The sequence below is a fragment of the Panthera uncia genome (assembly GCF_023721935.1).
Source record: "Panthera uncia isolate 11264 chromosome B2 unlocalized genomic scaffold, Puncia_PCG_1.0 HiC_scaffold_24, whole genome shotgun sequence".
Taxonomy (NCBI): domain Eukaryota; kingdom Metazoa; phylum Chordata; class Mammalia; order Carnivora; family Felidae; genus Panthera; species Panthera uncia.
Genome location: NW_026057580.1, coordinates 118577569 through 118592544, shown reverse-complemented (window position 1 = coordinate 118592544; position 14976 = coordinate 118577569). Strand labels below are relative to the sequence as shown.

Below are 14976 nucleotides of genomic sequence, written 5' to 3'. Positions count from 1 at the left end.
GCAGGTGCCCCGCCTCCTCGGACAGTATGTGTCCCGCCCCCTCGGACGATCTGTGCCCCACCCCCTCGGGCGATCGGTGCCCCGCCTCCTCTGACAGTATGTGTCCCGCCCCCTCGGGCGATCCATGCCCTACCCCCTTGGACGATCTGTGCCCCGCCCCCTCGGGTGATCCGTGCCCCGCCCCATCAGATGGCAGGTGCCCCGCCTCCTCAGACAGTATGTGTCCCGCCCCCTCGGATGATCTGTGCCCCACCCCCTCGGGCGATCGGTGCGCCGCCTCCTCGGACAGTATGTGTCCCGCCTCCTGGGACGATCCATGCCCCACCCCCTCGGGCGATCCGTGCCCCGCCCTTGTGCCGCAGCTTCGCGGGTGCCTGCCAGCCCATAGGCTCCACGCAGAAGCTATGAGCGGTCTCTGCAGAGACGTGCCTGTCACGAGCGGGATGAGGTGGGATCTGGGCTCAGAGAGGGTTGGGGATTTATTCTTTCAAGGACAAAACAAAGGAGAAGGGGGTGTGAAATGTCAGGAAAAGGAATGGGGTTCCCCGCGCAGCCCGCAACCAGTGGGCAGCGTCGGGGGCAGGGTCTTGAGGAAGTGGGGCCACGGGGAGGGTGTGGAGTAGGCGGCGAGGTGCACGCCGTGTTCGGGGGTCCCGGGGGAGCCGTGAGAAGGTGGCTTCGGGGGCTCCCGCGCGTGTGGGCCGCCCAGCCTTTGGGACCTGAGACGGGGTGTGGGCGTCCGAGCCAACGTGACTCACAGGCGAGTGGGGGACCCGGGATCTGAGGGCGGCTCCGGGGGTCACCGCAGAGCCACGCGGCCGACTCCAGCAGGGGGCGGGAACCCTGCCTGGAGCCAGCGCTCGGCTCAAGCTGACCCGCGGGAGCCCGGGGGCGGGCCGGGGTGGGGAGAGGCCGGCCCTGAGCGCGCGGTGTGCTTTCCGGCTCCTCCTGCGCGAGCGTGGGCCTCAGGTGCGCTCAGCCCAGCAGACCCCGCAGGACGCGGCGGGAATCAGCCGGGCTCCGTGCCTGTTCTCCTGGTGAAACGAGCTATAGCTGAGAACATTAACGTCCGTCCCCTGGACGGGACAGCTGTGGGGGTCACAGGCCAAGGCCCCCCGCGCCTCCCCCCACCAGTGATCTGGGGGCCTGTCAGGCCCGCACCCCGCCCACCACCTCACTGGACAGGTTGAGAAGAAGGTTCCAGAGAAAAGTCCGTACCTCCCCAAGGAGAGTCATTGGTAGAGTAAGAGCTCCGCTTTAAATCCGAATAGATTTCAGGCAAGGGTGATGATGAAAGTTGTCAGGAGACGTTCTGGAACCTGTCAGAGAATAAGCTGGAGGTGCAGCCCCCCACCCCCACCCCCAGCCTGAGGCCGAATCTCGGGGGACACCCGCGGGGGTGAGCAGGAGCCTGCTGTCCACACTCTGAGCACCGCGCCAGGCTCCCGGGAGCCCCCCAGCCCCACGCAGTAGGGAGGATGAGCATGAGGGCCCCACAGAACACCGAAGAAAGGCTGACGGCCAACCACCCACCGTGTGTTCTCTTTCTATCCGCCGCCAGGGGACGGGCGTGGGGACGCTTGCAAAGACGACTTTGACAACGACAGCATCCCAGACATCGATGACGTGTGTCCCGAGAACAGTGCCATCAGCGAGACCGACTTCAGGAACTTCCAGATGGTCCACCTGGACCCGAAGGGCACCACTCAGATCGACCCCAACTGGGTCATTCGCCATCAGGGCAAGGAGCTGGTGCAGACGGCCAACTCGGACCCCGGCATCGCTGTCGGTGAGCCTTCGGGATTCGCACCGCCCTTCGTGGTTCCTGGGGGCAGGGTGCCCACGGGGCATGCGGGAGGCTCTGTAGAGCCGTGTGGTGGGGTCAGGGTGGTCTCTGGGGTGCCCGTCCTTCCACGCCTGCCAGATGGTCTCGACGGAAGGAATGGGGAGGCAGGCATCCGTGAGGTCGTGCTCAGTAAGCCATCTTATGTGTGGATTTGATTTACAAGATACTATGTCATACAGTAACGGTCTGCCAGACTCAGGAAGTGGGGTCTGAAGATGTTAGATCCCAGACATTCATGAACCCCAGAGCCACGAAGCGGAGGTGGGTGTGAGACAAGGGCCCAGCCCAGCCTCCTCCGGCCCACGCCCACCGGTCCCGGGGCCGACCCGGGCACGTCCTCCGGGGCCGGGCCCGCCTGAACCTCGCCACCGAAAGTCCCCTTTGACATCCAGGTTTTGACGAGTTCGGGTCCGTGGACTTCAGCGGCACGTTCTACGTCAACACCGACCGGGACGATGACTACGCCGGCTTTGTCTTCGGCTACCAGTCCAGCAGCCGCTTCTACGTGGTCATGTGGAAGCAGGTCACCCAGACCTACTGGGAAGAGCAGCCCACTCGGGCTTACGGCTACTCGGGCGTGTCCCTCAAGGTGGTGAACTCCACCACGGGCACCGGCGAGCACCTGAGGAACGCGCTCTGGCATACCGGGAACACGCAAGGCCAGGTGAGGCGCCGGGAGCACGCTCAAGACAGCCGTTCTCGCCCCGAAGATGCCCAGCCTTTGTGTTTTCCTTAATTGTAACCCAAGTGACAGTAATTTTAACAGTCCCGTATTGAGCGCCTACCCGATTAAAGACGCCATGCCTGGTCTTGGTGTTTCCGTAAACACGGTCGATGATCCTCTTGTAAGTTACGTGTGATTCTACTGTCTTCTAGAGGTGAGGACAACTGGGTTTTCAAAGGCCAACTGTTTTGCCCAAGGTCCCACGTTGAGGAAGCAGGGGATCCGGAATCGCATCCGTGGCTCTGGCTCTGACGCCTGTGCCGGTGGCACTGACCTGCTGGCCCCTGTCGGCGGACTTGGGTCCGCTCCCGAGGCTCATGGCCGCATGAGCCACAGGCGCTCCCGTCCGTGCTGTGGGACAGCACCCGTACTCAAGACTGATGTTTTCTCAGGTGCGCACGTTATGGCACGACCCCAAAAACGTTGGCTGGAAAGACTACACTGCTTACAGGTGGCATCTGACCCACAGACCGAAGACGGGGTACATAAGGTGAGGGTGGCCCAGTGCCAGCGACTTCCACCCAGTGTCCCCAGCACTAGCGAGAGGCCAGGACGGGGGAAGCACAGACTCACTGTCTGAGCGTGAGGCTGACTCGCCCACGTGCTGCCCTCCTGTCAGGAGCCGTCAGCCTGTGGGGTCCTGCTCCGGGCATTAGGTCGGGGCCCCCTCCCTACCACCTAGGCTCCGGCCGAGGGTGGGCCCAGCGCACATGGCTTCAATGTCACCCGAAGGCCACGGGGAGGGAGGCCGAGGTGGTGGGGACTGGAGAGCACTCTGGCTGAGGCTGAAGCACCTGTCGTGGGGAGGGGTGGGTGTTGGGGCGGCGCCCCGTGAGGACGGACCTCCCGCCCTCTGCCATTCACACCTTGTTTCTTTCCCCCGCACCCCTGTGTTCAGAGTCTTAGTGCATGAAGGAAAACAGGTCATGGCGGACTCGGGACCCATCTATGACCAAACGTATGCCGGCGGGCGGCTGGGTCTGTTTGTGTTCTCGCAGGAAATGGTCTATTTCTCAGACCTCAAATACGAATGCCGAGGTGGGTGAGAACACGGCTCTGTGGGCGGCTTGTGGCACAGAGTGGGGGAGAGACAGACACGCATGTAACTTTCCTGCCTTGAAAGGCACGTCACGGCAATACGCTGATGGCAGCTGCTTTGTTTGCTGGCTTGCGGCGTGTCCCGTTTCGTTATCTGTTTGTTTTAAATTGAATGTGAATGTCTCTGGTGGAGCAAACACTTTCCAGTTATTCCCAGGCTCTGCCCATTCACCTTGCGTTCCGTCCTGTGACTGTGCGTTCCTTACAGCTTCTGGGCCCCCCATGGCATTTTAGATTTTAGATTGCTACCTTTGCTGAAAACAGGAAGGGAGGGAGGGAGGGGGGAAGGAGGGAGGAGGGAAGGTGGAAGGAGAGAAGAGGGAGGGAGGGGGGAGGGAGGAAAGAGGGAAGGAGGAAGGAGGGAGGGAAGAGGGAGGGAGGGAAGGAGGGAAGAGGGAGAGGAAGGAGGGAGGGAAGGAGGAAGAGGGAGAGGAAGGAGGGAGGGAAGGAGGAAGAGGGAGAGAGGAAGGAGGGAGGGAAGGGGGAGGAAAGGGGGAGGGAGGGAGGGAGGGAGGGAGGGGGTTCTCTGTAGTTATCTGTCTAGAAAGATACTTGGCTCACCGTAGTGTCTGACCCCATACCTTCACGAGGACATGAAAACATTCCCTCCTACAGATGAGGTCAGTAAGGCTCTGAGATGCTTCTCAAAATTCACACACTGAAAATTACCCACAAGGGGAGAAAGGGAACGCGAGCACATTGCTTCTGGCGAAGTCTCCTCAGCCCTCCGTGGGGCAAAGACCCGACGCGTTCCCACACACGCCACCCTTCGCACACCCGTCCACACTGTGGAGGCTTTTTAAGATTAAAGTGATATTTCGGTTGCAGGTAAAACAAAACAAAACGAAGCAAAACCCATGGTGCTGCCACCCTCGTTCTGTGTATTGTTTATTTTGTAGATGTCTAAACAAGACCGGCTGCATTTCCAGAAACGTACTGTAGACGCTGTTGCCTAGACCCCTAGTCTGTGCTGGTGCTTCCGGCTTCGCTCTCTTTAGCAGCAGCTCCCGTCCTTGACCCTGACGCTGGGGGTCCTTCACCGACATCAACCCCACGCCCGAGCGCCTTCAGAGGGGACTGGTCGTGGGCCCCACAGGTGAACGTCCGGCCCAGAAGACAGCTTGATGATGCAGGAGATGCCGTGCAGTGACAATTGAGCTCGGCATTACATCGCTTCTTGTTTGTTTAAAAAGAATGACGTTTACATATAAAATGTAATTACTTACTGTATTTATGTGTATATGGAGTTGAAGGGAATATTGTGCGCAAGCCATTATCATAAATTAAGCAGAAAAAAATATCGCTGCACGACTTTCAGTGCTTAAAGCCATTTCCACTCTTGGGTCCGAGCTGTCCCACAGCAGCCAGTCCTGTCGGGTTCACGGAGTCTGGAGACGTGCTGGTAGCAGAGGTCGGGAGATCTCGTCCGACGTGGGGGGCCGGCTCTCTAACTGGAACTTGAGTGGTGGTCACGAGGACAAACGGAAGCCCCTTCCCCCACTGTCCCCCCCCCCCCACAGCGGTGGAGTCCGAAGTCCCGTACTTGCCCTCCGTTGGTGAAGTTAGCGGAGAGAAGTGGGCGCTCCCACCGCGGCGGTGGGCTGGAGGGAACTCCGCGTGTCCCTTGGTTCTGCTCTCTGAGCGCCAGGGTCTCTGCGTGAGTCTTTTCCGGGGCCCGGCTCCAGACCACGCGTCAGCAAGAGCACTTTAGCATCTAATTCCTCCTCTGGGCTTTGCAACTCTGCAAAAGTTGCTTACCTAGTTTGGCAACACTTTTCATTAAGGTTCCAGTTAGAAATGTTAATATTTATTAAATGACTTTAGGATGCAGCTTCATTCACCATAACTTATTTTAAATGTGTCAAGTAACACACGTATAGCATGATTTCTAGGGATACACGTAGAGCACACATATGATACAAAGATGTAGTTACAAGGAAATACCTTCCTGCCGAGATACAAGCTTTACAATATGCTGTTGTCACGACAAAGCGTGTTTCAAATGAAGGGGAATAAATAAATGATGACGAAGACTTGATAAAGGAACCTTAATTTATACTGTTGCCAACGCACTAATCCAGTATGTGCCCCTGTTCTCTGCTGTACGTAGGATTTGAAACCTTAAATGCTGAAGAAAAATCAGCATCAAGCCTTGCCAGACACACCTGTTAATCAGTCATACAATGATATACACGATTTTTTTTGTTTTTTTTTGTTTTTGTTTTTGTTTTTTTGTTTTCGCTTTAAATTGCATGTTCTTTCTGCAGGAAATATTAATCTCCCTCCACATAAGGGGTTTAATAAGAGAAGTTTGTCTTACCTGTCTGATGCGGGCAAATGTTTCTCCCCTTTCTGTTCATAGCGATCTCGTTTCTATGTTTCTATCTCGATCCCATAGTGTGGAATACAGAGGATCCATAACTCTTGTCCTAACTTGCACATTTCATTTGATAAAGTTGTGTTTGTCGCTTCCTTTGAGGTTGACTTTTTGTTTTGCTGCACTTTCCACTTAGTTTTTGGAGCTGTGTTCCCAGACGGCGGGGGTTTGGGAACTGGACTAAATGTAACGGCCGCGGAGAGTGCACAGGTGTCCGTGTTGCTGTCGCTCGGACGAACAACGCAGTGCTGTGCGATGATGATGTGAATATTTAGAATGTACCATATTTTTTCGGTAAATTATTTATGTTTTTTTTTTTTTGAACAAACTTCTCTTCCAGATTGATGAAACTTCATTTGTTTTGCCAAAGACTGTAAATATTTATTTATTTGTTCACATGGTCAGAATCTCACCACTGAAACCCTGCTTTTATCTAGCTGCAGCCTCATTTTTATACTTTAAAGATTAATAACAGGAAATAAATTGTAAAAAGGTTTTCTATAAACGAATCTCTTTCCCTTTTTTAAGAAGAATTAGCAGGGTTCCTGCTGGGGGGAAGGGAGACATACCCCAATAGGGAGGGGGTGAAGTGTTGCTCCCCTCAACGTGAGCCGTTTGTCTGCAGGTCCCAGCTCTGCCCCCCCCCCCCCCCCCGAGGTTAGGGTGTAGGTTTGGGGTCGCCGTGGAGAAGGAAACCCCGTGTGGGGCAGCCCCACAGCCAAGCGGGACACGGCCAGTAGGTGCCCCTTCCCACCTGCGGCTCGAGCTGTGCAGCGAGTTTTGGGGGCGTCCCCGAAGGGACTCAGAGGAGCACTGACCGCCCGGGAGACGCCCCGTTAACACGCGTGGGACCCGTGCGAGCTGTACTCGTTCCAAACCAGGGATGGAGGCACACCGGGGCCGGCGGCAGAGACAGACAAGCCGGCGCGCAGCCGGAGGGTCGTGGGGTTTCTCTGGGTTCCCAGCGGCCTTGGGTTTCTGTTACGTCGGAGTCAAATATGGGGGGCAACACGGGCATTTGGCAGAAAGAAGCAGGAACGAGTCACACGCTGGAGCTACACGGCACGGGACCAGTCATCGGGGGGGCAGGAAAGCCCTGCTTCGATCTGGGGGCACAGGGGGGATTCTGTGACATAAAGCGGGGGGACCGCGGGACCCCTGCACCTCAAACAGGAGCTTTGGCAAATTGAGAGAGAAGTCAATTAGGGAAGTGATTCGGGTTGGGCCGTGGTGGCTCCTGGAGGGAGTGTCGCGCACATTTTTCCAAAGACACAACCGGACCTGCTTCAGGACGACGCTTGAGAGGCGGGTGGGAGTGTGAGACGCGTCTCTCCGGACGTTATTTCCGTGTGATTTATAGCAAGTAGAAGTGTGTGATGGACCCCGGGGCCGTCCTCTCCCAGGACTGACCGACTGACCGACAGGAACGCGGCGCCCCTGGAACAGGACACGTCTCGTGTCCCGCTCTGTAGTCCTCTTTTCCTTCTGGGCAGGGTTCCCACAAACGTAACCCGCATGCCCCCAATCTTGTTTGTTCTGGAAAAAGCTGCAGCTGCGTGGATGTGGGGTGGGCTTAGCCCCCGATGCCGTGAATGCTGGACCCAGAGCCGGGAGTACTGAGCACTGGACCCAGAGCCGGGTGCCGTGTGCACACGCCTTCACTGGCGCAGGAGCCGCGGAGGAGGCAGTGCAGCAGCCTCTCACAAGGATCCGGAACGGGGTCTGTTAGTGCCAGGGAGGGGAGATGGTCCCAGGACAGAGTCCGGCCCTTGGCCATCACCGGCAGCCGGCATCTCCAACTGTAGGTTCAATGGGGTCCCTTCTGGGGTTTCTGTGGGTTTCAACATCTCAGGCAGGCCTTTCTCAGTTAGTCTGAGTTACACAGCGCGGTGTTTTTGGCCAGGACGGCGGGATGGGAACGGACGGCCACCCAGCACGCCCCGGCCCTGGGCTGGGGGCCTGCGGCGTGGACCCCGCACCTGCCGGGTAGGGCTCTGCGCAGAACGGAAAGACCCTCAGAGAGATCCGACTGAGCCGCAGCCTGGAACCGCAGCGGGAACATCCCAGTACTCTGGGCACAGCCCAGGCCTGGCCGAGCCCTGCTCCCAGGGGAACGACTTGGCAGCCAAGGTGCCGTCTGGGGACCAGAGTAGCCGCGGCCAGTGCCTCGCGGCGCCATCAGCTCCGGGGAAGCCGTGGGGCGTTCCTGCCAAGCGTCAGCCCACGGCCGCCGGCTGAGCCTCGCTGTCCTCGCACAGCGTGGGCGGCCCTGCCCCTCCACCGGGTCCCTGCCGGGCCCCCCTGCGGACGGAGGCGGGCCGGCCCCTCGGCGGTCACGGGCCCGGTAGTCGCCAGCCGGCCTCGCCGAGCGGCGTCCAGCTCACGTCTCCCGGCACGGCGGCCCCGAAAACTCGGCGTTTCCAGATCCTGCCTTCTCCAGAGCGCGACCTTTTCCCCCCAAGCACATCACACGCTTTGGGAGAAGTGATGTTTCAACACCACAGCCTTCAGGCAAGACACACTCGGAATACGCCGTGACGAGGCGGCTTCGGTTGGGGCACCGCCAGGAGCACGTCTAGGTCAAATGACCGCACGGGGGTGGACCCGGGTGGTGGGACCAGCTGCCCCGGAGGGGCGAGGGGGAGGGCTCCCCGCTGCCCGCGGGTCACACCCGCCTCGTCCCTGAGGCCCCTGGGACGCGCCCACCTTGTCCCCTTGGCTCCCAGGTGGCACCCGAGGCCCCCGGGAGACACCGGGGCTCAGCCCTCACTCTGCCCCGGGGGTTCCGTGCTGTGACGGCATGTCGCAAAGACAGTGTGACTGCAGGTTAACTGTGAGCATACGAAGGGTTCGGAAAAGAAAAGTCGAGCAAAAAGAGCAAAGGGTGTTAGGGTGATAAAACTGGATTACGCTTTATTTTACACACTATTTACTTCCAAGTTGTATTATTTGTGTACATTTGTTTTATCGTTCTGTGGATGTATTTTTCTATTTGTGAAAATTTTTCAGTTGTTCTGGGTTGGGACACAACACACAGTGGAATTATTAACACGATTAACACTGGAATTATTTTTCTTTTCAATATGACTTTCTGGAACAAAGACCTATTGTTCCTGCATTGTTAAACAGGACCTATATATTAAATACATTACTATATATTTAATATGGACTATTTAAAGATCTATATTTAAGGTTGTATTTAATATTATGCACACAGTTGGGGTACCTGGGTGGCTCAGTCGGTTAAGCATGATTTGAGCCCCGCATCGGGCTCTGTGCTGACAGCTCGGAGCCTGGAGCTGCTTCCGATTCTGTGTCTCCCCCTCTCTCTGCCCCTCCCCCCACATCTCTCTCTCTCAAAAATAAAAAATGTTAGGGGCGTCTGGGTGGCTTAGTCGGTTAAGCGTCCAACTTCGGCTCGGGTCGCGATCTCATGGTTTGTGGGTTCGAGCCTCGCGTCGGGCTCTGTGCTGACAGCTCGGGGCCTGGAGCCTGCTTCGGACTCTGTCTCCCTCACTCTCTGCCCCTCCCCACTCACGCTCTGTCTCTCTATCTCTCTCTCAAAAATAAATAAACGTTAACAAAATATTATGCACACAGTCAATGTGTACCTTACAGAAACAACTTCTCCGTGAGGAATAATCTTAGAAGTTGCTTCCTTGCAGGTAAGAATCATTGCATTCAGGGACAGGTTTCCTGCTAACTCTGGAAGGAGTAGGCAGGGGATTCACAGAAGGAGGATTCCATCAGATTTTGGAGTTTCTCTCTTATGTTTGGGGAGAATCAGCCCTCACCTGGTGGGCCCTGAGCCAGCTCAGAGCAGGGGTGGGGACCCCAGACTGAGGCTCGCCCCAGGCAAGGGGACAAAGAAACACGCTCAAACAGCCTAGCCTGGCAACGTTTGTACAGCTCACTACCCTTTGGGCTTTTGCATATCATACGACACCTGACCATCCTGAAACCTGTTGCTAGAATGACCAACTATTTCAGTTAAAGGACTTTTTAAGATAACATCCTTTTTTAATTCCCAAGATCTTTCTCTTCTAGTGCTGTAACTTTCAGAGATTAAAAAAATGGGAGTACACCTTAAATTCAATGACAGTGTTTATATCAATCCTGTGCCAACACGGAGAAAACAGTGGGGAGCGTAGCAGTTGAAGAGCGACACCGGGCGTGTTTCGACATACCTGCGATACGTAATCCGAAAAGGGAATGAAGAAAACCATCCCACTTACAAAAGCCTCGCAGGCAACAAAACTCGTAGAAATAAACTCAACCAAAGAGGTGAAAGTGGAGTAAAACTGGATAATATCGCTGAAAGAGACTAACACCAACCTACGTAAATGGAAAGACCCATCACGTTTACAGATGGGAAGGGTTATCGTGGGGCAGAGCCAGCACCCTGGGCCTACAGACTCAGCGCTGTTCCGTCAAAGTCCTTACAACACGATTTGCAGAAATGGAAAAGCGGAACCTCACATTCCTAAGGGATGGCAAGGGCTCCAAACAGCCAAAACACTATTTCAGAGTGACAAGAAAGCTGAGAAGTCACATTTTCTGATTTTAAAACTTGCTACAAAGCTGCTGTGTTCAAAACTGCCACAAAGACAGATAGAAGAGAGTCCAGATGATTTTCGGAAAGAGTTCCAAGACCACCCGGTGAGGAAGGAATAATCTCCAATCAGGGACACTGGATTTCACATGTAAAAGAATAAAGTTGTCCCTCATCTCCCACGACATACAAAAAATGGACTTGAAATGAATCAGCCACCTAACTCGAAGAGCTAAAAGCACAAAAATCTCAGATAAAAACTCAGGTAAACGTTCACGACTGTGAACTTGGCAACGGATTCCTAAGTCTGACACAAAGAAGCTTGAGTAACGGAGCAAACAGTGGACAAAGTGGACTCTCCCCAAATGAAAAACATTTGTGTATCAGAGAAATAAAAAGACAAATCACTAATGGGAGAAAGTATTTACAAATCGTAGATCTGATGGAGTCTAAGAATCCGTAAAGAACCCTTACAACCCAACAGCAACAAAGGCAAAAAAAACCCAAGGGAAAAAAAAAAAACTCCATTAAAAAATGAACAGCACAACTTGGGTAGACATTTCTCCAAAGATGAACAAATGGCCAATAAGCAGGTGAAGGGTGCCCGACGTCACTGGTCGCCAGGGAGAGGAGATGCGAGTCAAAGCCGCCTGACACCCCCCAGGATGGTTACAATGAAAGAAAGATGAGTGTTAATTAGCAAGGATGTGGATTTTGGGACCGACGGCTGGTCGGACAAAAAATGGATCGGTTGTTGCGGGAAAACCATGGCGTTCTTCCAAAGGTTGACCGTGGAGATACCGCATGAGCCCAGACATACACCCCAAGGACGTAGAAACAGAAGCTCAGACCGATACCGGCACCTGAAGGTTCTTAACGCACTGCCCACAGTGGTCCAACAGTGGAAACAATGCAAATGTCCTTCAGCAGGTGGAAGGTAAACGAAAGGTGGCGAACCAAACGTAAAATGCTGTTGTTCATCTGTAAGACGAGGCAGCCCAGACATGCTGAATGTGCATGAATCTGAGTAATGGAAAGAAACCAGACAGAAGGTTACATGTCGTACAATTAATTCCCTTCATTTAAAATACTCAGGTGGCGGGGCGCCTGGGTGGCGCAGTCGGTTAAGCGTCCGACTTCAGCCAGGTCATGATCTCGCGGTCCGTGAGTTTGAGCCCCGCGTCAGGCTCTGGGCTGATGGCTCGGAGCCTGGAGCCTGTTTCCGATTCTGTGTCTCCCTCTCTCTGTGACCCTCCCCCGTTCATGCTCTGTCTCTCTCTGTCTCAAAAATAAATAAAACGTTAAAAAATAAATAAATAAATAAATAAATAAAATAAAATACTCAGGTGGCGCCTGGGGGCCCAGTCGGTTAAGCATCCGACTCTGGGTTTCAGCTCAGGTCATGACCTCACAATTCATGGGATGGAGCCCCGCGTCGGGCTCTGTGCTGACAGCGCAGAGCCTGCTTGGGATTCTCTCTCTCCCCCTCTCTCTGCCCCTCCCCTGCGCTCTCACTCTCTCTCTCTCTCTCAAAAGAGATAAATAAACGTAAAAAAGTAAAAAAAAAAAAAAAAAAATTCAGATTAGCAAAGTCTCCGGAGACACGGAGCAGATATGAGTGGCCGCAGGGCCGTGAAGCAGGGGATGGGGCTGCTTGCTCAGTGGGCACAGAAGTGTCATTTGGGGTGGTGACATTTTTGGAACCAGATAGAAGTGATGGTTTTACAACCTGGTGACAGCTCTAAACCCCAGTGAGTTGTGCACTTTACAGCAGCTAATTTTGAATTTCACCTCAATGAGAAAAAGGAAACTGAGGAACACACATCTAACTGTAGTCCATGAGCCAGACCGGTAACTCAAACTGATCTCAGGACGCTTGCTTTGTGGGGATCAAGGTTTCAGGTGACCACGGACGTGTCGGCGCCGGGCCGTGTGCCCCGTGGCTTGTGGCTTTGCCCTGTTTCCTGGTCCCTGTTCCCACCAGGCCTCCTCAGTGCCACTAACCGTGGTGGGATCCTGACGTGGGGGGAAAGAGAAAACGGACTTAGTGGTGGGAACGGGCTCCGGAGTCAATGTCTGTGACCTGATCCCTGACTGTGACTTACAGCCTGAGCCTCGTTCCTCTGGGCCCTGAGGCTCCCTCAGAGGAAGGGAGACAAGGCCACAGTGACCGGGGTGGCTCTGCCCCTCCGTGTGGGTGCAGACAGTGTGGGGGGAGTGGAGGAGATCCACAGAGTGAGGTGTTCACGGAGGCTCAGCCCCACATCGGGGTAGGGGGGGGCCGCTGGGCACACAGCTGAGTCTCTGTGGCCCGGCCTCCGCCCCCGTGCAGCCCTGCCCCTGCCGCGGACCCCAGCTGTGCCACGTGAGCCACGGGTCTTGCTGCCACAGGGACTCCCAGACTCCCCGGAAACCGCCGTGAAAGATGAGGGACACGTGCACCTGCTGTGCTTCCGACCAGCGAGTCTGCGGTGTCCGTGTTGCTCGGAGACCTCCGTGACCTCCAAGAGTCGACAAACGACTGCGTTGGGAATTTCGTAAGATGCCAGAGGACCCCCCGAGGCCGCTGCTGGACGAGGCGGAGGAGTGGGCCATGGAGGGTCACCGGCTGCCTGTCTCCGTCGGGTTACGTTGCACGAGGCGAGACGGGAGGGGAGGCCGCCGGGTCACAAACGTGTTCGCCGCACACATGGCCGGAACAGAGGGGCAGGCACACTCCTGGTGGGGCCCAGGAGCCCCTGCCTGCTCTGGCTCCTGCCTGAGGGGATGTCACAGAGCCTGTGCTTGGCCCTGTCTCCCAGGAAAGGCGTCACATGCACAGCGGCGACTGGAAAGTCAGGACAGAAGGCGCTTTGCTCACAGGCCCCAGCCTCACGCCTCAGGCGGGCGTGACCAGACGCTGCTTGGGGACCCTGGGCCCTGTCCCCAGGCGGACGTGCCAGCCACAGGACCAAGCCTTCGCCTTTGTCCCGCCCCTCACACACCCCGCGTCTGACCACAGAGTCCAAGCTCCAGTTATAAGTACTTGGGACAGAATCCCCGACAGAGGGGAAGCTCTCCAGCCCTCGGTGTTGTGGTCGGGACGGGACAGGTGTGCCCAGGCTGGGTGCTCCCGGGAGCCGCTCGCCCACCGCGGGCTTCACAGACGGCCCTGTACCTGTAATGGAGCCTCTTCACAAGGAGAACGTCCCTAAGGTTGCAGAGGCCCCGAGGAAGTGTGGAGAGGAGGAGGGGGTGAGCTCAGGACTCTGCGGGGCTCCGGGCTCCAGGCTCCTCTCTGCGTCCCCAGGGCCAGACCTGGGCAGGTGTGAGCAGGGGAGTCGGGAGCCCTCACAGGGGGGACACGAGGCAGGACCCTGGGAGCAGCCAGCCTGGGGCGGTGAGGCTGTGGGCGGCGACCCCGAATGAGGCAGAGGGTCTCAGGAACACCCGAATTCGAATCAAAACCCCCTGCGTGTGACCTCCCAAATGGATGCGTTTTTGAAAGCTTCGATGTGCCCCTCTGCAGGCTGGGTTGCTGAGAGAAGCCTGCGCTGTCGGGAAAGGGAGAGTCAGCCTTGGAGCCCAGACAGAGGGGCGGCGGGGAAGGAGGCCCGGCTTCCTGGGAAGCCTAGAAACGCCCAGATGGCTCCGGCTCCGTCCTCCAAGGACCAGGGCCGTCAGGCGTGATGCTTATCAGAGATTGGTGGTTACAGCTTTGATGATAACAAGAGATCAGTTTCCTGGGGTTCATTCTCTAATCACCCAGGAGACTTTGTAACTGGACTTTGTCTTTGTTTGGTTCCCCAAAAGCAGAGCGTGGCCACAGGCATGGGATCAGGTCATTTATTTTGGAGGTGGTTCTGGGAAGCTGGATGGGAGCTGGGAAGTGAGGGAGGATTAACACACAGAGCGCAGAGCGTGGGTCCCTGGGCGGCCCAGGCTGTGGGAGGAGCCAGGCGGCCCCTGTGCAAACCCGGCCCCATCCCCCGCCCTGGGCCAAGCTCGCCTGTGGGCTGACAGGCAGTCAGCACCAGAGGCTGTCTGTCTGCAGGTGAGGCAGGAGGGACAGAGGGACGGGTCACACAGAGCAGGCCTGAGGGGATGGTGGAGACCGGGCAGCTCCGGGCGGCACAGGACAAGTGCAGCCGTTTACATCCTGTGGAGCAGCTGTGTCCACCCCGGAGCCCCGGACACGGTGTCAGCATAGGCAGCGGGCCCTGCGGTCTAAACTGTGCATCTGTGCTTTCATCCCAAAGACTGGCTGTGCGCAGGCCCGGCCCGGAGGCCTCTTCTGGGGGCTCATCATTCGAGTTGCACCTGGGACTCCCGAGTCTGTTTCTGGGAAGGGGCCCTGCTCCTGGAGGGGTGGCCTGCAGTGGGTGGGGGGGCAGGGAGGT

General features: G+C 56.5%; 1 protein-coding gene across 1 annotated transcript in view; it reads left to right on the top strand.

Moving 5' to 3' along the window:
* The window catches only part of THBS2 (thrombospondin 2), a 20569-nt gene extending 16953 nt beyond the window's left edge, over positions 1–3616 (top strand). The window contains exons 17-20 of the mRNA XM_049654610.1: positions 1562–1789; positions 2239–2510; positions 2963–3060; positions 3469–3616. Of these exons, the coding sequence (XP_049510567.1) occupies positions 1562–1789; positions 2239–2510; positions 2963–3060; positions 3469–3616 (746 nt within the window). The remainder of the gene's footprint in view (positions 1–1561; positions 1790–2238; positions 2511–2962; positions 3061–3468) is intronic.
* Positions 3617–14976: the final 11360 nt, after the last annotated feature.